General features: G+C 35.6%; 2 protein-coding genes across 7 annotated transcripts; both read left to right on the top strand.

Annotated features, from left to right (window-relative positions):
* The first annotated feature begins 554 nt into the window (after positions 1-554).
* On the top strand, positions 555-3116 carry LOC18106146 (uncharacterized). Its single transcript, XM_024587403.2, has 2 exons — positions 555-2821; positions 3000-3116. The coding sequence occupies exon 1, from the start codon at positions 555-557 to the stop codon at positions 2649-2651; it is 2097 nt and encodes a 698-aa protein (XP_024443171.1). The 3' UTR covers positions 2652-2821; positions 3000-3116.
* A 4861-nt stretch (positions 3117-7977) lies between these two features.
* LOC112325841 (uncharacterized) lies at positions 7978-26507 on the top strand. 6 transcript variants are annotated; one of them, XM_052447950.1, is made up of 3 exons: positions 7978-8118; positions 8186-8918; positions 24914-26507. In XM_052447950.1, the coding sequence occupies exons 1-3, from the start codon at positions 8114-8116 to the stop codon at positions 26345-26347; spliced, it is 2172 nt and encodes a 723-aa protein (XP_052303910.1). In that variant the 5' UTR covers positions 7978-8113; the 3' UTR covers positions 26348-26507. The 6 variants fall into 6 exon arrangements, with proteins under 6 accessions (XP_052303910.1, XP_052303913.1, XP_052303914.1 ...); XM_052447953.1 differs by having other exon boundaries at positions 8186-9538; positions 25534-26507; XM_052447954.1 differs by having other exon boundaries at positions 8186-9571; positions 25567-26507.
* The last annotated feature ends 421 nt before the right edge of the window (positions 26508-26928 follow it).

The raw sequence follows: 26928 nt of genomic DNA, 5'->3' as shown, positions 1-26928 counted from the left end.
CCCAACTCAAGTCAACGAGTCTTCTTCTCCAACCAGAAAAGACATGGGAAAGTGTCTTCTTATTCACATACTTGAAGAATCTCATCCGCACAAATAGACGAGCCTGTAGCTTTCCTCGTGATCTTCTACCCGCCTCTTCCTTACGGGTAACACCCTTCCTTCCTTTTTGGGGTTTCTTTGAATCTTGGGTCCTTTGCATTATTTTTCGTTTCGGCTCTCTGTCCCATAATCTTTGATAAAGGGGAAGAGGGAAGAAAAATGCTCGCCCAGTAATTGATTGGTATCCGATCTTAATGGAAAATCACTGTGTTCTGGATCTCGTTGGTTGATCTGTAATGTAGCAGTATGCAGCTGTAATTATTTAATTAGCCGTCGGTGAAGAGGTCAAGTTTCAGTTCAGAAGGTGAGGTATTGAATGCTAGTAGCACTCAACTTTTATTTGCCTTTCCATTTCGATAACATATATATTCGGCAGCTTCGATTTGGCCTACCTGAGTCTTGCCTTGGCTCAACACCTCTCATTTCCTGCTCTGTCTTCTGAGAGAGCCAGAGACATGGAGGTTGAACATTTTAGCCACCCAGATCATCCATTGATCCTCGTTAATCAAGTTCTCGAATATAGTTGTGAACTAGTTATTTGCTCTGGATGCGAGGGACCTATATGGGGTCCTTGCTACAGTTGCACCTGTTGCTACTTCTTTCTTCATAAGAAATGCGCTGAGCTGCCCCGTGAGATCAAGCGGCGCATTCATCGTAGACACCCTCTTCATCTACTGGCAAAGTCACCATATAAAGGAAAATACCGTTGTAATCGGTGCACCAAATCTTTCAACAGTTTTGTTTACCATTGTTCTTCCTGTAAGTTTGATCTAGATATCAAATGTGCTTTTGAACCGGGTTTTTTTGAGGTTGATAGTCAATTTGCCCATAAGGATCATCCATTGATTTTGAATGAAGAGCAAGAATATCATGGTGAAGGAGTTGTGTGCTCTGTTTGCAAGGAACCAATTTCGGGTCCTAGCTATAGTTGCACTTCTTGCAACTTCTTTCTTCACAAGAAGTGTGCTGAGCTACCCCCAGAGATCAATCGGCACTTGCATCCAGAACACCCTCTTCGTCTACTGCCAAATCATGATACGATGTGTGATTTTTGCAACGAAACTTGTTGTGAGAGTTTTGTTTACTGCTGTTTTGTGTGCGAATTCAACATCCATATCAAATGTGCTTTTCCACCGTGCGTTTATGAAGCTGATCAGGATCAGGGGCATCAATTTAGACGCCTACTGAATCCACGTTCACTAAAATCAATCTCCTTCACTTGCAATGCATGCGGCACAGATGGAGATGACTCCCCATTCGGGTGCACCATGTGCCAACTCGTGGTCCACGAAGAATGCATTTCATTGCCAGGCACCCTTAAAACGGCACTGCACCATCATCCCCAAATCATCCACACATATCAACTTCAACAAGGTATCGAATCTATAAACAAGTACTGTGGAATTTGCCGTCGGGAAGTTGACACAGAATACGGAGTTTACTATTGCCCAGACTGTGACTTCGTTGCTCACGTGAACTGTAGTATAGAATATGGCGATTCTGCAACAGAGATTGTAGAAGAAAACGAAGAAGAGCAAAGTGTGACTGTTGATGGTCAATTCATGGAACCTAGCTTTCGCGTTGTCCGTGAGATCAAGCATGGAGAGGACAGAATAATTGAAGAGATCGACCATTGGAGTCATCAACATAACCTAATCCTTATTGACAAGGTCGATGATGATCTAAAGTGTGATGGGTGCATGTTTCCAATATCAACTCCATTTTATAGTTGTGCCAGTTGTAATTTCTTTCTTGACAAAACCTGCATAGAATTACCCAGGCGAAAAAAGTGGCAATATCACGAAAACCAACTGATTCTTTCATGGAGCCGAGGGCCACATGATCTGTTCTACTGTGATGTGTGTAAGCAATATTTTCGTGGGCTCAGGTACACATGTGATGTATGTGGACTCTGGATTGATGTCCGATGTTTCAAATCATTGGAAGATTCTTTTGAACATGAAGGTCATGAGCATCCCCTTTATCTTCCAGCGGACAGCAAGAATATTCTCCGTTGCAATAATGGAGGTCGCGGGCGTCCCCCATGGGCTGCAGCGGAAAGAGAGAGTATTCCCCATTGCAGTGGCTGTTGTGTCAGTGAAGAATCAAAGGTATTTTTTAAATGTGTGGTTTGCGATTTCAAGCTGGGTATGAAATGTGCTACACTGCCATACAAAGCAAGACACGAGTATGATGACCATCCTCTCCTCCTCACCTACATTAATGAAAATGACTACCAACCTTCCTGTTTAATTTGTGAAAAAGATAGAGACCCAAAGCTCTGGTTCTACCGTTGTGAGGAATGCGACTTCGATGCTCATCCTGAATGTGCTCTCGGGAAATACCCATATGTCAAGCAAGGGGGGGTTCGCACGTATCCTAAACACCCTCACCCTCTTGTTTCGGTCGACAAGACAGAGGATTATCGTCCACAGGCATGCGATACTTGTGGCGAGCCTTGCGATGACTTGGCCCTTGAATGTACTGATCCTAACTGCAATTTTATCGTCCACAGGAAAAGAAGGCAATGCATTGATCCGTTAATATGGTAATTGGATTGCAGTTGTTGGCTTTTTTCTTATTTTTGGGTTATGATTGTTGGCAGTTGCTAGACAGAGGATTATTATCTCTGTTTCTATTTTCTTGTATGAGATCACTTTTTTGTTTCTCTGTTTTGTTCTGAACAATAAAAGATGCTATTTTATTAAAACTGTCCTTGAAGGTAGTGTTTGTTGTCATATAAAAGAAGAATAAGAACAAGACTCGATTTTCCTTATCTAATTTCAAATCCCATTTCGATTATTTGGTTAGACAATATAAATCAGCGGCGAGGCAGTTTAAAACCTGATTGATTTTTAATTTAGACAATGGATGCTATTTTATTAACACTGTCCTTGAAGGTAGTTTGTTGTTTCTGTGTGCCTTCGTAGTGAGAGAGATGTCTGACCTTCCACCATTTTTTGTAGCTCAGCAGGAAGCTCTTGATCCTCTCCATAAATTATTCTACTTATTGTTTCGATTCCCTCTTTACATTTTTGTTATAGATTTTATTATAAAGGCATAAAAATATTGTCATATAAAATAACACTTATCTAATTTTTCTTAGATAATTACTATGTGTATATCTGCGACGTGTATATGTTGTCATATAATAAAATATTGTCATATAATAATTCTCTAATTAAAATATAATATTATAGTGTTTATATATTAAAAAAATATGAAATAAAAATAAAATTTAAACTAAATAGGAAAAAAAATTATAAATCAACTAATAAAATATTACAAGTTGATAGTTTTTGTGGTTTTATTTGAAAGTCTTACTGATTTTAAAAGGCTATAAAATTCTAATTTTATAGAAAATAAAGCTTTTAAAATCTTCTAATAAAATTTGAGTTGGATAAAGTAAAAAATAAAAATAAAACTATACCCTTCACAAGACTACTTATTTAAGAAAAAAAAATCATATATCAATCTTGTCTCCAATTCAAATTGTTGTTGCTTCAATTTTGTAGGTATCCAATTAAAAATCTCGAACCTTTGCATGCTGCTAGCAATATTCCTAGCTTTTTTATTATTAAAAATCTGTTTATTTTTGTGTTTTAAAAATATTTTTTTTATAAAAAATTTACTTTAAATTAATTTTTTATGATAAAGTTACAAGATAAAATAGTAGAGGAGATCACCAAATTAGAAAGGCCACAAATTAGGAAATCAAAATAAAGATCGGAGCAATCTCTATTCCAAGAAAATCCTTAATCTCTGTTTCACTTGCAATGCATGTGGCACTGATTTGTTGAAGATTATTATACCATCAGACGTCACATCTGTTGCATTTCTTCGTTCAGCTAACCCACTCTCAGACAATTTTCCCTGTGTATAGAAAGTTTCACCAAATTAGGAAATCAAAATAAAGATCGGATCTCTAGGCTAGAAAAACAAGAAACGGGAGCTTGGTTAATGTTGACATATTCACAGGCATTCACAGTTTCTTCAAGAATTCTCTTCCTATATTCTACCTCATTTTGTATGCTTCTTGCAACCACATTTTGTTTCTTACTTTGCCATGTAACTATATTTCCTCAAACTTAAGTACAATATTCTAAAATGGATCTGCATCAGTGTATGCTTGTATTGTCTGCGCTTGTCTGGTTTGCTTTTCAAGCATATGAGAATCCGATAAACTGCTTCAAGATGTTCATGTGCAATGCATGCGGCATGAACATCAATTTAGACGCCTATAATCTCCTTCACTTGCAATGCATGCGGCACAGATGGAGATGAGTGCTGAATATCACCAAATTAGAAAGGCCACAAATTAGGAAAAACAAGAAACGGGAGCTTTGTTAATGTTGGCATATTCATAGGCATTCACAGCTCTTCCTCTTCAAGAATTCTCTTTAGCCATAACATTTCCCAAACTTCATTGCCATAACCCTATATTCTACCTCAGCACTGCTTCTTGCAACCACATTTTGTTTTTTACTTTGCCATGTTACTATATTTTCTCAAACTTAAGTGCAATATTTTAATCTGTATCCTCTATCAATGACTGAACTTGCCCAATTTGCATCATGTATATGCTTCTTTTGTCTGCGCTTGTCTGGTGTACAATATTCTACCTCACCCTCTTGCTTTGGTCGACAAGACAGAGGATTATCCAGCATGCGATGCTGGTGTACTATATTATTGGTATGATCCATTCGATAGCTTTGTCCTTTAAGATATATCGTGAAAAGGGAAGTTAATTCCTGTTTTTAGTATTTTTCTTCTTAAGAAGAATAAGAATAAGCCTCCATCTTCTTTATCTAATTTCAAAACCACGAAGGGATTGAATTAGAGGCCCAAATCTCATTTCAATTATTTGGTTAGATAATATAAATCAGCGGCGAAGCAATCTAGAACCTGATTGATTTTTAATTTAGACAAAAATCCCTCTCGAGTTCAAACCCAATTTAATTATTTTTAATCGGGTACTTCAAAAAAATAATTAATGCTTTTGAAACTTCTACTGCAAGCAGAAAAAACAAGTAATACGAGTAGAATCACTATATTAAAATTCTCTAATTAATATATAATATTATAGTTTTTATTTATTAAAAAATCCTAAACAAAATTAAAATAATAATAATAATAGAATTTTAAACTAAATAGGAAAAAATTCTAAATCAACTAATAAAATATTACAAGTGTGATAGATTTTTTGTGTTTTTATTTGAAAGTCTTACTGGTTTTAAATGACTAAAACGTTCTAATTTTATAGAAAATAAAGCTTTTAAATTCTTCTAATAAAATTTGAGTTGGATTGAGATAAAAATAAATAAAATTATGCCCTTTACAGGTTGCTTATTTTTTAAAATATTTTTGAAAAAAAAATTATTTTTTAAAAATAATAATTTTTCTTTGTTTTTTCATATCATTTTGATGTGCTAATGTCAAAAATAAATTTAAAAATAAAATCACTTAAAAAACATAAAAAATGACTAGAGACATTCCATCAAACCTGTTACCTGGATTACGAGATTAAGATAATATCTTAGAAAGAAAAAAAAAACAACTTGATTTAACCAGGTTAAGCTGTCAAACCGATGATCCTAGTCATGAGACCGGGATAATCCTATAAACAAAAAAAAAAAAACAAATTATAAAGTTCATTCTCAACCAACATAATGTTGAATGATTAATTTTGAAAAAAAAAGTCAATAAAAAAGGATACAAAAAACAACTCGAGTCAACTTCGGTTAATCCGTTTAGCACTATTCTCAAGTCATGAGAGCAAGAAAACTTAGTGAAAAATAAGCCGAAACAAATCATAAAGCCTAATTCCCAATCAACCAAATATTAAAAAATAAAATTGAAAAATAAAACAATTAAAAAATAAAAATAAAAACCGAGTTAACCAGGCTAAGTTGTCAATCCCGCGATCTAGATCATGAGATTAGAACAACCCAATAAAAAAATCAATGTTGAAAGACTCATGACCTGGGTAATGAGACCGAGATAACCTTATAGAAAGAAAATAAAAATAATAACTTTATTTTAAACTTGGTTAACCTGCTAGACCCGCAACCTTAATCATAAGATAAGGATAACCTCATACAAAAAAAATTAAAAAAAAAATTGTAAAGCTCATTTTCCAACTCGTCCAATATTGAATGAGAAAATTAAAAAAAAAATATTTTAAAAAAGACATAAAAAATCACCTGAGTCAACTCGGGTTAATCTGTTAAGTTATTCATAAGTCATGAGTTGTGATAACCTAATAGAAAGCAAACTGAAAAAATTATAATGTCCAACTCAATATTAAATGATCAAATTGGAGGGAAAATCAATTAGGAAAATAAAAAACCTTGAGTCAATTGGGTTAATCAGCTAAATTTATTATTTGAATTATGAACCTGAAATAACCCAATAAAAAATAAATTTAATATTAAAAATGAAATTGCAAAAAAAAGAAGAAGCGTTTATTAAAAAAATCAAATGAAAAATAAGAAAGAAAAAAAAAAGGCACTATAGTGCTTCGTTTAGAGGCCCCTTCGAAAGAATATTGGTGAGGTTATCATAAATATAATACCTTGCCACAGTTACTTTGCCTTAATTTTTTCGGAGTTGATCAATGGATTAACCAAGAAATAGATTTTACCTCTGAAGAAAATCTTTGTTTCACTTTCTTAATACATTTTACTTTAAGAAACAAGGAGAAAGGAAAAATAAAAAGGACAAACGAGAAATTACTTGGTAGAGATAACCAAGAAATAGGTTTATCAAACGAATGACCTAATTTTTGTTCTAGATAAACTTCATGAAGCCGCTGTTTTGAATTTCAAATTATCAAAACTAGAGTTTTTAAACCTGAACTGAACCAAATTTTAAAACTATGATCGAAACACATCCAAACCACCATGTGTATTATAATAGTGATAATTTTTTAAAATGTTTTTTATTTAAAAATATATTAAAATATTATTTTTTTATTTTTAAAAATTTATCTTTAACATTACTATATCAAATCAATCTAAAAATATAAAATAAAATAAAAATTTAAAAACACACAAGAAAAATCAATTCTAAGGTTGAAATAAAAATACATCTATTTGATATGTCATTTCACCTTATTTATTGAACAGTGGTCATTCAAGCACAAACCTACCAGAGGCTCTATATTATATTTCAATTGGTTTGTTCATCGAAGAAGTTATATATAATGTGGGATGCATAAACAAAGAGAAATAAATTATATACATTATTATGTAATACTATTTAACTTACTTGATTTACTGCTGCAAAGATATTAACTTATCAGTAACCCTTCTTTTTGGTTATAAATAACTACAAAATTATAATTATATATCTAAGAAATTTTATAAATAACTACAAAATTATACAAAAAAACTAAATTCATTCGTGAATCACTATGGCTTGTGAGAGGATTTGTTGTGAAAAAAATATTAAAATAAATATTTTTATTTTTTAAATATTATTTTTAATATCAACATATTTAAAAATACAAAAAACTTAATTTTAAATATTTTTTTATTAAAAAAACCGTTTAGAAAGCAATTTTAAACCGCTACCCATGGGCAAATGAGTAATATAAGAAGTTGAGGAGACGCAACTCAAGTCAACGAGTCTTCTTCTCCAACCAGAAAAGACATGGGAAAGTGTCTTCTTATTCACATTCTTGAAAATAATCTCATCCGCACAAATAGAGGAGCCTGTAGCTTTCCTCACGATCTTCTTCCCACCTATTCCTTACAGATAACACCCTTCCTTCCTTTTTGGGCTTCTTTGAATATCGGGTCCTTTTAATTATTTTTCGTTTGGGCTTTCTGTCCCATAATCTTTGATAAATGGGAAGAAGGAAGAAAAATGCTTCCCCAGCAATTGATTGGTATCCGATCTTGATTGGAAATCACTGTGTTCTGGATCTCGTTGGTTGATCTGTAATGTAGCAGTAAGCAGCTGTGATTATTTAATTAGCCGTCGGTGAAGAGGTCAAGTTTCAGTTGAGAAGATGAGGTATTGAATACTTGTAGCACTCAACTTTTATTTGCCTTTCCATTTCGATAACATATATATTCGGCAGCTTCAATATGGCCTCCCTATGTCTTGCCTTGGGTCAACACCCCTTATTTCCTGCTCTGCCTTCTGAGAGAGCCAGAGACATGGAGGTTGAACATTTTAGCCACCCAGATCATCCGTTGATCCTCATTAATCAAGTTCTCGAGTATAGTTGTGAACTAGTTATTTGCTCTGGATGCGAGGGACCAATATGGGGTCCTTGCTACAGTTGCACCTCTTGCTACTTCTTTCTTCATAAGAAATGCGCCGAGCTGCCCCGTGAGATCAAGCGGCGCATTCATCGTAGACACCCTCTTCATCTACTGGCAAAGTCACCATATAAAGGAAAATACCGTTGTAATCGGTGCACCAAAACTTTCAACAGTTTTGTTTACCATTGTTCTTTCTGTAAGTTTGATCTAGATATCAAATGTGCTTTTCAACCGGGTTTTTTTGAGGTTGATAGTCAATTTGCCCATAAGGATCATCCATTGATTTTGAATGAAGAACAAGAATATCATGGTGCAGGAGTTGTGTGCTCTTTGTGCAAGGAACCAATGTCTGGTCCTAGCTATAGTTGCACTTCTTGCAACTTCTTTCTTCACAAGAAGTGTGCTGAGCTACCCCCAGAGATCAAGAGGCACATTCATCCAGAACACCCTCTTCGTCTACTGCCAAATCATCACATGATCTGTGGTTTTTGCAAAGAAACTTGCTATGAGAGTTTTGTTTACTGCTGTTTTGTGTGCGAATTCAACCTCCATATCAAATGTGCTTTTCCACCATGCGTTTATGCAGCTGATCAGGATCAGGGGCATCAATTTAGAAGCCTGCTGAATCCACTTTCATTAAAATCAATCTCCTTCACTTGCAATGCATGTGGCACTGAGAGAGATGACTCCCCTTTCATGTGCACCACGTGCCAACTCTTGGTCCACGAAGAATGCATTTCATTGCCACGCACCCTTAAAACGGCACTGCACCATCATCCCCGAATCATCCACACGTATCAACATCAACAATGCATCGAATCGATAAACAAGTACTGTGGAATTTGCCGTCTGGAAGTTGACTCAAAATACGGAGTTTACTATTGCCCAGACTGTGACTTCGTTGCACACGTGAATTGTAGTGTAGAATATGGCGATTTTGAAACAGAGATTGTAGAAGAAAACGAAGAAGAGCAAAGTGTGACGGTTGATGATCAATTCATGGAACCTAGCTTTCGCGTTGTCCGTGAGATCAAGCATGGAGAGGAGAGAATAATTGAAGAGATCGAGCATTTCAGTCATCAACATAACCTAATCCTTATTGACAAGGTTGATGATGATCTAAAGTGTGACGGGTGCATGCTACCAATCTCAACTCCATTTTATAGGTGTGCCAGTTGTAATTTCTTTCTTGACAAAACCTACATAGAATTACCCAGGAAAAAAAAGTGGCAATATCACGAAAACCAACTGATTCTTTCATGGAACCGAGGGTCACATGATCTGTACTACTGTCATGTGTGTAATCAAGTTTCTCGTGGGCTCAGCTACTTTTGTGATATATGTAGACTCTCCATTGATGTCCGATGCTTCAAATCATTGAAAGATTCTTTTAAACATGGAGGTCATGAGCATCCCCTTTATCTTCCAGCGGACAGAAAGAATATTCTCCGTTGCAATAATGGAGGTCGCGGGCCTCCCCCTTGGGCTACAGATGTCAGAGAGAATATTCCCCATTGCAGTGGCTGTTGTGTCAGTGAAGAATCGAAGGTGTTTTTTAAATGTGTGGTTTGCGATTTCAAGCTGGGTATGAAATGTGCTACACTGCCATACAAAGCAAGACACGAGTATGATGACCATCCTCTCTTCCTCACCTACATTAATGAAAATGACTACCAACCTTCCTGTATAATTTGTGAAGAAGATAGAGACCCAAAGCTCTGGTTCTACCGTTGCGAGAAATGCGACTTCGATGCTCATCCAGAGTGTGCTCTCGGGAAATACCCATATGTCAAGCCAGGGGGGGTTCACACGTATCCTAAACACCCTCACCCTCTTGTTTTGGTCGTCAAGACAGAGGATTATCGTCCACAGGCATGCGATACTTGTGGTGAGCCTTGCGACGACTTGGCCCTTGAATGTACTGATCCTAACTGCAGTTTTATCGTCCACAAGGAAAGACGGCAATGCTTTCAGTCATTAATATGGTAATTGGATTGCAGTTGATGGCTTTTTTCTTATTTTTGGGTTATGATTGTTGGGGTGAATGGATGGATACATCTAGCTTCATACCCTTTACAAGACTGTTAATTTAAAAAATATATCAATCTTGTCTCGAATTCAAATTGCTATCAAATTATTTTCGCTTTAATTTCATAGATATTTAATTAAAAATCTCCAACATTTGCATACTACTAGCAACATTCTTATTATTTTTGGTATTAAAAGCTTATATACTTTTATGTTTTAAAAATATTTTTTTCAATAATTTTTATTTTTATTTTTTTATTATAAATTAAATTTTTATATATTTTCAAATATATGGTAATATTAAAAATAATTTTAAAAAAATAAAAAAAATATTATTTTAATATATTTTTAAATAAAAAAACATTTATAAAAACAACATGTAATCAATGGGTTAGCCTGCCATGTAAAGCTAGACACATGTACGATGATCATCCTCTCTTTCTCACTTGTAATGATCCAAATGACTACCAATTTGTCTGTCAAATTTGTGAAAATCATAAAGCTCTGGTTCTACCGTTGTGAGAAATGCGACTTTGATGCTCATCCAGAATGTGCTCTCAGGAAATACCCATATATCAAGGTAATGGGCGTTTACACATGACTTTCAGACTTACCGATGCACGAATCCATGAATTCTTCTTCTTCTTCTTCTTCTTCTTCTTCTTCTTCTTCTATTACTGTGTTGTGTGTGTAGGTTTTTGGAAGAAGAAGAAGAATTTTATTTCTTATTCATTCAATAGATATGATTACAAGATAAATAGTAGAGGAGATCACCAAATTAGAAAGGCCACAAAATGCAATATTAGATCATGTTTGTGATAAGTAAATCAGCTTTCCCACTAACTTTTGATACTGTGTTGTACTCACACTGGATCACCTTCCTTGTCATCTTCAAGTTTCTGATTGGGATCTGTCTGTTATGCTACAACCACTCATCCCAGTCTCCTTAAGAAGATCAAGGACACACTTCTGTTGGGATATAACGATCCCCTTCTTTGACAGAGCAATCTCTATTCCAAGAAAATACCCGACAGACCTTAAATCCTTAATCTCTATTTCAATGGCATACATGTGATTATTAGTGTCGCACGTGTCACTCTCATATGTAGTAGTGTATCTATCTAGTAAATGTGGAAACTAACGAATTCTTATTTTTTATCAGCGGAAAAACAAATATTCTAATGTGGACTTGGTTAATGTTGGATTGGATCTCTAGGCTAGAAAAACAAGAAACGGGAGCTTGGTTAATGTTGAAATATTCACAGGCATTCACAGTTTCTTCAAGAATTCTCTTCCTATATTCTACCTCAGCACTGCTTCTTGCAACCACATTTTGTTTCTTCCTTTGCCATGTAACTATATTTCCTCAAACTTAAGTACAATATTCTAATGTGGATCTTCTATCAATGACTGAACCCGCCCAATCTGCATCAGTGTATGCTTCTATTATCTCCGCTTGTCTGGTGTGCTTTTCAAGTATATGAGAATTCGATAAACTGCTTCAAGATGTTTTGCGTGTGGTGAATGCATAAACTAGCATACTGAACTCACAACAAATGCAATATTAGATCATGTATTTGATAAGTAAATCAACTCTCCCACTAACTTTTGTTCACCTTCCTTGTCATCTTTAAGTTTTTGATTGGGATCTATTGGAGTGTCTGCTAGCCTACATCCACTCATCCCAGTCTCCTTAAGAACATCAAGGACACACTGTTGTTGGGATATAACGATCCCCTTCTTTGACAAAGCAATTTCTATTCCAAGAAAATCCTTAATCTCTATTTCAATGGCATATGGGTGATTATTAGATTGAAAGGTTTTCCATCTTTGAGAGCACCTTTTTTAAAGTGAAATGAACACAACTTTGAGTGTATACGCTGCTTGTAAGAATAGCATATGTGAGTATGATTTTGAGATTTGAAAGAATTCCTTGTTTAAGAGGAAATTGGACTAATTAAATTGTCATGTGAAATGAACACCTTTTCAATTTATGCCCTGCAAAATATGCAGAAGATTTTATACCGTGTTTATTTAAAGTTGATAATCAGGCACCTCAACTTGCCCACATAGATCATCCATTGATTATGAATGAAGAGCAAGAATATCATGGTGAAGGAGTTATGTGCTCTGTGTGCGAGGAGGCAATGTTGGGTCCTAACGATTGTTGCACTTTTGGCAAATTCTTTCTTCAGAAGAAGTGTGCTGAGCTGAAGATGTCACCTATAAAAAAAAAAGCATCTATCTGAAGATGTCACCTACATGATTTAATGACTTTAGTTTTAGCCTAAAACAAAATTTGACAACACGTTGAGCCATCAAAGTGGCCCGTTTTGGAAAGATTTGGGGGTTGTTTGGAATTGCGGTTTGATCGTGTTTTTGAAAAAAAAATATTGTTTTAGCTTCAAATTATTTTTTTTATTTTTGTATCGTTTTGATGTATTGATGTAATAAATAAATAAATAAATAAAATATTATTTTAATAAACTTATAAAAAAATACTTTGAAAAACAATCTCTAGTACACTCAGGGACGCCCAAAACCACATAACATCGGTTTTGCTTTGAAAACAATGTGGCATCTGAATGGTGGTCTAGTTAAATGCATTTTCCTAATCAACGACAATGATTTGTCATCTTTGCAACCAACGCCTTGTCATCTTCGAAAGAGTTTGGCAGTTTAACCTAATTGATTCGATTTTTTTAATTGATTTTTTTTGTTAATTTTATCATTCAATATTGTGTTTGATTGATAATTAGGTTTCATGACTTATTATGGTTTGCTTTTTATTAGATTATTTCAGCCTCATGACCTAAAAATGGTGCTTCACAGGTTAACTCGAGTTGACTTGACTTATTTTTGTATTATTTTTTAATTAGATTTTTTACAAATTTTATTGTTCAACATTGGGTTTGACAGGGTTGATTAGGAATTGAGCTTTATGAATTATTTTGATTTGTTCTCTATGAAATTATCTCAGTTTCATGACCAGATTCACGAATTTGGTAGGTTAAACCGAGTTAAATCAGGTCTTTTGTTTTTTCTTTTGATGAGGTTATTCCAGTCTCATGACCCTAAACATGGGTTTGGCGGATTAACTCAAGTTGTTCTTTATATTTTTTTAATTGATTTTTTTTAATCTTATCCTTCAGCATTGAGGTGATTAGGGATTGGACTTCATAATTTGTTTCGATTTGTTTTTTATAAGGTTATCTCGGTCTTATGACTCAGGTAACGAATTTGACAAGTTAACTCAGCTCACTTTTTTAGATCTTGTTTTTAGTTGATTTTTTTTCGATTTCATCCTTCGATATTAGGTTAATTGGGAATTAGACTTCATAATTTATTTTGATTTGCTTTCTATACGGTTATCATAGTCTTATTATAACCCGAGTCGTATATTTGACATGTTAATCCAGATTGACCCAAATCAATCAACTATGTTGTTATCTTAATATTAAAAAAAGATGTCATGTTTAGATTTTTTTTAGTCAAATTATGTTTTTACAGCTCATCCAAGTTATTTTTGAACCTGCAAAGTCAACTGGGTCATGTTAAGTCAACCCCACTTAGTTTAATTTTTTTTACTAAAAAAATATGTTAGCAACATCTGTATATTTTTTCACAGTCAAGAAAAATTTGACTCGACCCATAATGCAGCGCGGGTCAATAATCTAGTTATAATACTAAATGGTAATTGTGGTAGGAAAAAACATTTCGACCTCATAAGCAATATAACACTATACAAATAGAAAATGTACCCCCACAAAACTCGTGAACCAAGGCAACCAAAGTTACCTCACCAAACTCGCAAATCGGGTTATTGACTTTATAAAGTTTAATAACTTAGTTTTTTTTATATCATTTTTTGTTTAACTAAACTTTTTTTAAAAATAGACTATACCATGATATTGTGATATTTTTCTGATATCAACTTGATGATGAGATATTTTTTTAATACCATGATAACTATATAAAAAATAAATTAAAATAAATTATCAACTTTAAATCTCCATAAACACGTCGTATAAAAAATAAATTAAATAATAATAATAATCAAAGGGGAAAAAAGGGGTTAAAATGCACACAAAAAACTATGAATTACTATTTGTAATTTACAGTGATAAAGAATGTGGAAAAATAGTATTCCCCCCGTACCTTTTAATTGTATTCTTAATAATACTTAAAGCCTTGGTAAAAAATTTGATGCAATGATTACGAGACAAGTAAATCACTAATATAGCATCATTCATCACTTGTTAGGGTTTATTTATGAAATATGCTATGCATATAAATAAAATATACTAAAGCTTCATACAAATAGATGTTTATGTAATTTTATAAATATTAAATGATACAATAAATAATTTTATATTATTTGTTTGTGTGTATAGCAAGTTTTTAAATTTGGCCCGGTAGTGGATCCAGCCCAAGACCGTGATCACATGTTTTGATCGGGTTATAGAGTCATCCCGGGTCGACTCCAAAATTATTTATTTATTTATAAATCATAACGGCATTGTTTTGGTTAAAAAAATTATAGTCAGCGAATTGTAATGGGGTTTTTGATTGGATATTATTGGATCAAACCACTAAGTCACCCAAATTTTAACTTTTTTTAAAAAAAAATTGACCTAGTTTTGATCCCAAAATCAATCGAGTACAGACCTGTAAGGGGTTTTAAAACTATGTTATATATAGCATTGATTTGTATGTATTACTTTTATGCATATTATTAACAAACTCAATTTTGTTAGAAGTGAAGAAACTTAAAAACTTCAATCATGGAGTAATTGGTCGCTTGCAATGCATATCAATTATGAAATAGGAAAAAATAGAGGGAGTTTCAATAATAATTTAATAAAGGGAAATTAAAATTCGGTCAATGGAATAATTCTTTTTAATAAAATCTGATGGAGACCTTTAGCAAAACTATAAATAAGATATTTAAAAAATACACCAAGCTGTGATGAAACGCACCAAATTAACAGGCAGCTGATATGTGAAATGCTGGTTGTTTATCCTTTTAGAGGAATCTCCAATTTTCCTTGCATATTTAGGTTGAGTACTCGTGCTAGTCACAGTACTCGTGCTTTCCCTTGGACTGGATTAATATTGTTATGAAATAGTGGTTGTTGTTTTGTAAAATATTTTTTATTTAAAAATATATGAAAATATTATTTTTTATTTTTTAAAATTTGTTTTTGATATCATTACATTAAAACAATCCGAAAATATAAAAAAAAAATTAAAACAAAGAAAAAAAATCATATTTTTTTGAAAAAAATTTAAAATGCAAAAACAAACAGGCTTTAAAAGTGTTTTTTTCAACACAAAAAAAAATAAATACAACTATTGTTGATGCATTTTTTTTACCATAACAAAAATTTAAATACGAACTGAAAATTTCATGCGTGTATTTAATAAAAAAATCAAGAATTATACATGTCAATAGATGTTAAAAACAAATTGTTAAGGCCAACCAAATATCAAGTTGTTAAATTAAGAGAAAGACACATATTAAAATATTTAATCTCCTAACATCGAAGTTTTACAAAAAAATAATAATTATACAACAATAAAATTGTTTTTAACTAACATGATTTTTGTCTCAAATTAATTTTTTTAATTATATAAAAAAATAGTCGATAAAAAATATGAAGTTGAATTAAAACAAAAAACCACTCCACCAAATCCAGGGCAACCTGCATGTATCCTATCTTAATGGGAAATCACTGTATTCTGTTCTGGATCTCATTTCCTGCTCTGTCTTCTGCAGAGCCAGAGACATGGAGGTCGAACATTTTAGCCACCCAGATCATCCATTGATCCTCATTAATCAAGCTCTCGAATATAGTTGTGAACTAGTTATTTGCTCTGGATACGAGGGACAAATATGGGGTCCTTGCTACAGTTGCACCTCTTGCTACTTCTTTCTTCATAAGAAATGCGCCGAGCTACCCCGTGAGATCAAGCGGCGCATTCATCCTAGACACCCTCTCCATCTACTGGCAAAGTCACCATATGAAGGAGAATACGAATGTGATCGGTGCGCCAAAACTTTCAAGAGTTTTGTTTACCATTGTTCTTTCTGTAAGTTTGATCTAGATATCAAATGTGCTTTTCAACCGGGTTTTTTTGAGGTTGATAGTCAATTTCCCCACAAGGATCATCCATTGATTTTGAATGAAGAGAAAGAATATCATGGTGAAGGAGTTGTGTGCTCTGTTTGCAAGCAACCAATGTCGGGTCCTAGCTATAGTTGCACTTCTTGCAACTTCTTTCTTCACAAGAAATGTGCTCTCGGGAATACCCATATGTCAAGGCAGGGCGGGTTCGAACATATCCAAAACACCCTCACCCTCTTGCTTTGGTCGTCAAGACAGAGGATTATCCTCCATGCGATACTTATCAAATTAAATAATAGCATCAAAGTTCAATACCTCATTTGAAGCAATTGCATATTTAGAGATCAAATAAAATTTATCTTTATACATGAATAGTAACTAGCAACTTTGATTGTCCTACGAGAGTTTTTTCTTTCACTAGAAGTAGTTATTGTGACATCTTATTTTAAAACTCTCGTTGTTATGAATTTAATGATGCATCCATTCATAATTCTAACTAGCTGTAATGAATTATCACTTATTAAATATTTGAGATAATTTGCTAGATTCATGTCTAACTGAGCTCAGCATATAACTAAGAACAAGGACACTAGATCTGGTAACTCTCCAGACCTACACCCACCTGGGCTCGACACGGTGCCTAGCCCAAGAGCGGTGGGCTTGATATCTTGCCAAAATAATATCCACTTAGACTCGACACGTAGTCGGAGCCTAAAAACATTGGATCTGACAGCTGTCAGACTTGTGTTCCATTAGATTTGACACACAACCAGATCTAGAAACAATGAGCCTAGCATCTTGTTGAAACTATTGTTGGGATTTGCCATTATTGGGCAACCTACCCTAAGGAGTAGGGTTACCATTTGTCAATGGTAGTTGCACCCACCATTTACAAATGTATCAACCCATGTGCAGCTGCTGTTGTTGAAGAAGAGAAGCCACCATACTTGCCTATTTATAGGCATACGTGAGAGAGCAAAATGTAAGAGAGGGGTGAGAATGTGAAGAGTATAGAGAGAAAGTGAAGGGCTGCAATGGCAGCAGCCTTGCTGCCATTGCAGCAGCTGCAAGAGCAGCAATGAGAGTTGATGAGTTGAGTAGAGTGGATGTAATCCTCCTCCTCTACAAGTATTTATTGTAACCCTTTCTCTATCTCTAATACAATGACTCTCTCCCGTGGATGTAGGTGGTTTTGCCGAACCACGTAAAATATTGTGTCAGTGTGCTTACCCCTCCATTTGAGCAACTATCAGTACACCACCGGTCCGCACATGGGGAGCCGAAATTCCCTATCAATTGGTATCAGAGCACATGGTTTAAAGGGGTGTTTGATTTTTGCTCAAAAATGAAAGTTGTCAAAATTGTGTTTTGACCATACCACTGTGTAGAGGAAGAAGCGACGAAGCCACTGGTGAAAACGGTGTCAAAATCGGACGTCGGACATGACCGCACTCTCCGGCAAGGCGTTTGCCCACGCGCCCCACGCACCCCACGCGTCTTCTTCACCCGGATGGGTTGACCCGACCCGAATACCAGTTGACCCGACCCATGTGACTGACCCAGATATGGATGACGTCAGCATGACATAAAAGTGACGTCAGCATGAACAGTAGACATGCCAGGGATGACATTAGCATGATGTAATTGTGACATCATCATGTACAGCAGCATGGCCCATGATGCCATCAGCCTGATGTAAGGGTGACGTCATCATGCACAGTAGGCATGCCATGTCAGCAACCACGTCATCGACCAGTCAGCAGACATGTCAGCATAATGGGAGCCACCTGCCACGTCATCAGCCGCGAGCCGGGCTGAGCCGAGCCGAGCCGTTTTTGAGCCGAGCCGAGCCGCGAGCCGATGGAGAAGATTCTGTGCAGCAAAGTCTACATGCAACCGGATCTGAGATTGAATCTGAGCCGTTTATCAGGCCAGAATTGTTTTGATCAAATCTTAGCCGTCGGAAATGCGATTTAGACGATTTCAGACTTGTTTCCAGCTAATTTGATCGTTCCGGATGCAATGGTATGGTCTGATCATTGAGATTTGAGACCAAAATGATGGTGGTGAATTAACAAAAGAGATTGCCCGATCAGGAGGCATCTGAAGGTCATCATGGTGGTCGATGGAGATGAACAAGAAGAAGGTGCACATGTTTACCCAATTACATGTGCTGAACTGCTAAGTGGGGAGAATTTTAGCTGCCTTGAAGGAAGGCAAAATTGGGACACTCTGGACACCCGATCATGTGGACAATTTGAGGTGGAGAGTGAAAATTGACAAAGACCAATCTTGACGAATCTAAGAATTGGTAGTCTCGCCAAATGTTGAGAAATCATGTATTAAACCAATATATTCCAGATCACTTGTAAAGGGAAGCCGCATAAAAGCTAGCAAATGGTTGTATATACGGAAAGACAGTACGATGGATAGATATGGCCTAAGAAGTTCTGTCTAAGAGATTGGGTTTTAAGCGGGACCAGTGTGACCCCTCCAATCTTTCCTGGGAACTTGCTTAGTGGAAGGATTATCCATACGGTACTATTTTCGTATATATAGCAGTTTGTAATGAAACAGTTGAAGACTAGCAGGACGACGACACAAGGGAACAGTTGGGTTCCGTATGATCAAGGATTTGATGAAGTGGTGATTTCTCCAAAGAAGTTAGATTCGGTGACTGTGATTTCTTGAGGGAAGAATTGATGAAGACCCTGATAATGGAAGAGAAATACAGCAAGAGATAAAGATTGGCACCCTATTTTGACTTGGACAGGTGTTGTGACAGGATGAGCTGCTGTCAAACATAAGCAAGGAATAGGGAGAAATCTGGAGAACAGAAATTGCACGAGGGCACATGGAGATTGTGCAGGAGTACCCATAGGATCCAACAAGGTACTGTAATGAGACAACAGGTGCAAGGAGAAGAAGTGTTCCCAGATGAAGCTCAGAGCAGAGACTGGTAAAGTTTGTACAACAGGAAGTCTCTTATGTTCTTGATGAAGACAACAGGCGAAGACCTTTCCAATGCATGCAAGGATGGAAAGAGAGCTGTTGCAGAGGCACCTAATTGAGGGGGTGCAAACGCCTGTGATAAAAGGCGACCGCCTATGATGAAAGGCGAAGACACCAAAGAGAGTTGGTGTAGGTGGAGCTGTCAAGCAGAAAGGCGTAGAAGCTCCAAACATAGAAATCGAGGTGGAGGATTGCGAGGAGTATACCGCAACTTTCTCTTTCTATGTAGTCAGTGGCAGTAATCTCTCCCATAGTGCATATGGTGGTAGAGACTTTTGGAGCCACTTTGAAGCATCTCAGCTGAAGGAGGATGCGACCACCTATGAAAGGTGAAGACACCTTAGATGGAAGGTGTGTGTGTGGGCCGTGCTAGGAGCCCCGGATCAGACCGCCCTATGACAATGGGCGAAGACACCTTAGAGAAGGTGTGAGGGCCTTGATATGAGCCCAAGATCAGACCGCCCCATGACAACGGGCGAAGACGCCTTAGAGAAGGTGTGAGGGCCGCGATAGGAGCCCCATTTCAGATCGCCGCATGACGACGAGCGAAGACACCTAAGGAGAAGGTGTGTGGGCCACGATATGAGCCCAGTTTAGAACGCCCCAGAGCCAATGTGATGGCTGGATATGAGTGGACAGATGGATAGCCAATGAAGTGGCTATGATGAGTATGGAGACAAATGTAGGATTGACTTTCATGGATATTGCCCCCATGCTAAAGATCAATGAGCTAGAAGACATTTGTCTTGAACAATAAGTGTGTGACTTGTGGAGCATTAAGACGCGGCTGCTATGAAGGAGCAGAGGGCATGCGCAGGTTCCCGGAACAAGTTGACTCTTGTCAAGGTGGTGAGCTCAGTGAATGCATTGTAATACTCAGTATCAAGACATATATGGATCAACCTTTAATGGGCTGCCCCCATGGTTAAAGGTGGAGAGCTACCTGGACTCTTACGACTAAGAGTGAGAGACTCACGGAGAAGTAAGGCGTGGTTTCTAGGGTGGAACAGAGGGCAGACGCAACTCCTGGATGAGTAGACTCTTGGAAGAGTGGTGAGCTCGTGATCATATTGAGATACTTAGATAATGACTGTCGCACTTGGAAAAAGAAATTTCCGTTTGAGGGGGTGTTGTAAGCCTTGGTGTAAGGCTTGATTAATCATTCCGGACCGAGCATGGTTGATACGCTCGAAGGGGAATGCAGTGTGTGCCAGAGACAAGCGTTAACACTCTTCAGATGTGAAGTGGCAGACCATCTGGTTGTAGTGATCCTTTTTGTGTGAGAAAAGGTGTGCTTTGGTAACTCTGATGATTGAAAGGTTTGGCGAGTACCTGTAAACTTGGCCACAGACGCTCTCGGAATGGTAAGCTTGGAAGAGCTGCAAGATACAAGTTTGTGCTGAAGAAGCAAGAGGACAATTGCCCATATAAATGTCAAAGGGGGTGATTGTTGGGATTTGCCATTATTGGGCAACCTACCCTAAGGAGTAGGGTTACCATTTGTCAATGGTAGTTGCACCCACCATTTACAAATGTATCAACCCATATGCAGCTGCTGTTGTTGAAGAAGAGAAGCCATCATACTTGCCTATTTATAGGCATACGTGAGAGAGCAAAATGTAAGAGAGGGGTGAGAATGTGAAGAGTATAGAGAGAAAGTGAAGGGCTGTAATGGTAGCAGCCTTGCTGCCATTGCAGCAGCTGCAAGAGCAGCAATGAGAGTTGATGAGTTGAGTAGAGTGGATGTAATCCTCCTCCTCTACAAGTATTTATTGTAACCCTTTCTCTATATCTAATACAATGACTCTCTCCCGTGGATGTAGGCGGTTTTGCCGAACCACGTAAAATATTGTGTCAGTGTGCTTACCTCTCCTTAGAGCAACTATCAGTACACCACCGGTCCGCGCATGGGGGAGCCGAAATCCCCAACAACTATTTCCTTTTAGATTCAGCACCTAACCAAAGTATAATTATGCCTTTAATTTTTAGTCAAGTTATTAAATAAGAGGCAGTACATGTGTAATTTGCTTAAAATATTTTAGTTAATTTAAATGAAATATCACAATTTTAGTTAAATATGTATTTGTTTCACATTTCTAGGTTATCAAGAGTAAAACCGTTTGATTATAAAAAATAAACTATAAAATATAGTTAACATTTATAAATTTGTTAATTTAAATAGTACGATATGATAGAAGAAAGACCTATTTAAGATTTAGCAAAAATTTGTTAATTATATATACATGTAATTATTGATTTGTGATTTTAATAATTAAAGGATTTTATCATTAAATTTTTAACATTTAGATACCTCTATTGTAAAGAAAGCTTAGAAGTATGGTAGTATTTATTTTTCAAAATATTTTTTTTATTTTAAAAAATTAAAAAAGATGATGTTTTTTTTGTTTTTAAATCAAATTATATGTTTATCAATTATTTAAGTTATTTTTAGACTCGTTAAGTTAATCAGATCATATCAGATAAAATCTCATACAATTTAATTTTTTACAAGAAAAAATATTAATAATATTTGAATATTTTTTTTATTAAAAAAAAATTAATTTGACGCCAACATTGTATTTGCGATTTATTTTCTGTCATCTCTTGCATACGTCAAGTCTAATGCTGCTTCAATGTTTTCAGGCCGATGATTGGTTTGCTTGATGATGCCAAGCCCAATTGGATCACAACCCACCTTCAAATAGAATAAGTATTTTTATCATAAGAATTCCTCGTTCATCTCTTGAGGCCCATTTCAAATCCGAGCAGAGAACCAAACTGATGTTATTCCCTTGCGCATATGCTCATGTACATCATAAATTCTTTCAGCACTGTTTATTTGTTAAAAAATAATTTTTTTAAAAAAAATAAATTTGAAAAAGTGAATTTCAGAAAAATAAATTATTTTCTAATATCTGGTAGTATAATAAAAAATAAATAGGAAAACACTTTCCAGTATTTGATTATGTCATGAAAAATAAGCTGGAAAATAACTTATTAATATTTTATTTTTCTCAAGTTTATTAAAATAATGAGGAATAAATTTTACAAATTAAAAATTTGAATGAGAATAAAATTGAAAAAAATATATAATTTCATAAATTATCTCAAATAAAATAAATAATAATCAAAATAATAGAGATCAAATCTAAAAAATAAAAAAATAAAAAATAAAAAAATTAAAATAATAATAATTAACATTTCATAAATTATTTCAAATAAAATAACTAACAGTCAAAAGAATGAGGATCAAATTTGATAAATAAAAAATTTTAATAAAAAAATGATAAGCGAAAAGCAAATAACAATTATAAAAATAAAAACCAAAGATAATATAAAAATTAAATTTTAAGAGATGAAATTGAAAAATAAATATTCAAAACAAAATATATATAGCAATCAAAAGTTTGAGGACCAAATTTGATATAATCAGCAAATAATATGACATTTCTAAATTTTTCATAACTTTCAGAAAGTGTTTTCCACCCAAACTAAGTCAAATTTTTTTTTAACTGTAAAATATTTTTCGTTGATCAACTTTTCTAATAATAAATAAACACAAAAAAATTTAAAAAATAATTATTTAAAAATTACTTTTCAAAAAAACAAACATAGCTTCAATCTCATTTGTTATTTATCATGCCACCAGCAAAATAATTAAGAAGCTTAAACCATGTCCTTTCAATCTCCTTTGTTCTTTCACAGCCGCCTTCGTGTACAGTGCTCCCTTGAGAGCCCAGTTGAAGTTTTGATTTTGGTATCTCGTGGGTGGTTCTGGTTTCCTTTTTAATTCCACAAAAAAAGAAAGTTGACGGAAATGGATAGAGGATTCAATCGAGAAATATCTAAAAATATGATGACTTAATTTTAGTTAAGCTCGTAAGAAAAATAATTAATTGTAAATACACCAGTTAAGATGTAGACCACCTGCTCAAAATCAAACAAGAAACAAAAGTTGATAAATATCATAATTTATTTTAATTAATATCTATATTGATTTGTATAATTTGGTAAAGTTGATATACTTTTCTTTTAATCATCTTTCAATTTACATGGAATACAAGTTTGTTTAAATTGTTTTTACTCTAAAATATATTAAAATAATTTTTTATTTTTTTAAAATATTATTTTTAAAATACTTGCATCCATAGGCAAACGAGTAATATAGGAAGGAAGTTGAGGAAACCCAGCAAAAGTCAACTAGTCTTCTTCTCTAACAAGAAAAGACCCTTATTCACATACGCACAAATAGAGGAGCCTGTAGCTTTCCTCGTGATCTTCTACCCGCCTCTTCCTTACGGGTAACACCCTTCCTTCCTTTTTGGGTTTCTTTGAATATTGGGTCCTTTGAATTATTTTTCGTTTCGGTTCTCTGTCCCATAATCTTTGATAAAGGGGAAGAGGGAAGAAAAATGCTTCCCCAGGAATTGATTGGTATCCGATCTTAATGGGAAATCACTGTGTTCTGGATCTCGTTGGTTGATCTGTAATGTAGCAGTAAGCAGCTGTAATTATTTAATTAGCCGTCGTCGGTGAAGAGGTCAAGTTTCAGTTCAGAAGGCGAGGTATTGAATACTAGTAGCACTCAACTTTTATTTGCCTTTCCATTTCGATAACATATACATTCCGCAGCTTCAATTTGGCCTCCTAAGTCTTGCCTTGGCTCAACACCCCTCATTTCCTGCTCTGTCCTCTGAGAGAGCCAGAGGCATGGAGGTTGAACATTTTAGCCACCCGTATCATCCATTGATCCTCATTAATCAAATTCTCGAATATAGTTGTGAACTAGTAATGTGCTCTGGATGCGAGGGACCAATATGGGGTTCTTGCTACAGTTGCACCTCTTGCTACTTCTTTCTTCATAAGAAATGCGCCGAGCTGCCCCGTGAGATCAAGCGGCGCATTCATCGTAGACACCCTCTCCATCTACTGGCAAAGCCACCATATAAAATAGAATGCTATTGTAATCGGTGCAACAAAACTTGGAAGAGTTTTATTTACCATTGTTCTTTCTGTGAATTTGATCTTGATATCAAATGTGCTTTTCAACCGGGTTTTTTGGAAGTCGATAGTCAGGCACATCAATTTGCCCACAAGGATCATCCATTGGTTTTGAATGAAGAGAAAGAATATCATGGTGAAGGAGTTGTGTGCTCTGTGTGCAAGGAACCAATGTCTGGTCCTAGCTATAGTTGCACTTCTTGCAACGTCTTTCTTCACAAGAAGTGTGCTGAGCTACCCCCAGAGATCAAGAGGCACATTCATCCAGAACACCCTCTTCGTCTACTGCCAAATCATCACATGATCTGTAGTTTTTGCAAAGAAACTTGCTATGAGAGTTTTGCTTACTGCTGTTTTGTGTGCGAATTCAACCTCCATATCAAATGTGCTTTTCCACCGTGCGTTTATGCAGCTGATCAGGATCAGGGGCATCAATTTAGAAGCCTGCTGAATCCACGTTCATTCAAATCAATCTCCTTCACTTGCAATGCATGCGGCACGGATGGATATGGCTCCCCATTCATGTGCACCATGTGCCAACTCGTGGTCCACGAAGAATGCATTTCATTGCCAGGCACCCTTAAAACAGCACTGCACCATCATCCCCGAATCATCCACACCTATCATCCTCAACAATGCATCGAATCTATAAACAAGTACTGTGGAATTTGCTGTCGGGAAGTTGACACAGAATACGGAGTTTACTACTGCCCAGACTGTGACTTTGTTGCACACGTGAATTGTAGCAGAGAATATGGCGATTCGGCAACAGAGACTGGAGGAGAAAACGAAGAAGAGCAAAGTGTGACTGTTGATGATCAATTCATGGAACCTAGCTTTCGCGTTGTCCGTGAGATCAAGCATGGAGAGGAGAGAATAATTGAAGAGATCGAGCATTTCAGTCATCAACATAACCTAATCCTTATTGACAAGGTTGATGATGATCTAAAGTGTGATGGGTGCATGTTACCAATCTCAACTCCATTTTATAGTTGTGCCAGTTGTAATTTCTTTCTTGACAAAACCTGCATGGAATTACCCAGGCGAAAAAAGTGGCAATATCACGAAAACCAACTGATTCTTTCACGGAGCCGAGGGCCATATGAGCTGTTCTACTGTGATGTGTGTAATCAAACTTCTCATGGGCTCAGGTACAAATGTAATGTATGTGCACTCCGGATTGATGTCCGATGCTTCAAATCATTGAAAGATTCTTTTAAACATGGAGGTCATGAGCATCCCCTTAATCTTCCAACGGACAGAAAGAGTATTCTCCGTTGCCGTATTGGAGGTTACGGGCTTCCCCCTTTGCTTGCAGATGACACAGAGATTATTCCCCATTGCAGTGGCTGTTGTGTCAGTGAAGAATCAAAGGTATTTTTTAAATGTGCGGTTTGCGATTTCAAGCTGGGTATGAAATGTGCTACAGTGCCATACAAAGCAAGACACAAGTATGATGACCATCCTCTCTTCCTCACCTACATTAATGAAAATGACTACCAACCTTCCTGTATAATTTGTGAAAAAGATAGAGACCCAAAGCTCTGGTTCTACCGTTGTGAGGAATGCGACTTCGATGCTCATCCTGAATGTGCTCTCGGGAGAGACCCATATGTCAAGCTAGGGGGCGTCCACACATATCGTAAACACCCTCACCCTCTTGTTTTGGTCGACAAGACAGAGGATTATGCAGCATGCGATACTTGTGGTGAGCCTTGCGATGACTTGGCCCTTGAATGTACTGATACTGAATGCAGTTTTATCGTCCACAGGAAAAGAGGGCAATGCTTTTACTCATTACTGTAATTGGGTTGCAGTTGTTGGCTTTTTTCTTATTTTTGGGTTATGATTGTTGGCAGTTGCCAGACAGAGGATTATTATCTCTGTTTCTATTTACGCGTATGAGATCACTCTTTTTTGTTTCTCTGTTTTGTTCTGAACAATAAAAGATGCTATTTTATTAAAACCATCCTGAAGGTAGTGTTTGTTGTCATATAAAATAACACTCATCTAATTTTTCTTTTAAAGAAGAATAAGAATAAGACTCGATTTTCTTTATCTAATTTCAAATCCCATTTCGATTATTTGGTTAGACAAGATAAATCAGCGGCGAGACAGTTTAGAACCTGATTGATTTTTAATTTAGACAAAAAGCTCTTTGTACTCTAAAAAAATAATTAATGCTTTTGAAACTTCTACTGTGTTTTTTTAAGCGGCAAAAACAAGTAATACGAGTAGAATCACTATATTAAAATTCTCTAATTAATATATAATATTATAGTGTTTATATATTAAAAAAATATGAAATAAAATTAAAATAATAATAATAGAATTTTAAACTAAATAGGAAAAAATTCTAAATCAACTAATAAAATATTACAAGTGTG

This window comes from Populus trichocarpa, chromosome 16 (assembly GCF_000002775.5).
Source record: "Populus trichocarpa isolate Nisqually-1 chromosome 16, P.trichocarpa_v4.1, whole genome shotgun sequence".
Lineage (NCBI taxonomy): Eukaryota > Viridiplantae > Streptophyta > Magnoliopsida > Malpighiales > Salicaceae > Populus > Populus trichocarpa.
Note: the sequence above shows the minus strand (reverse complement) of the source record. Positions and strands in the feature narration are given on the sequence as shown.

What these genes read in the sequence shown, in the direction of transcription:
- LOC18106146 (XM_024587403.2), top strand. Translation starts at nt 555, where the DNA reads ATGGAGGTTGAACATTTTAGCCACCCAGATCATCCATTGATCCTCGTT.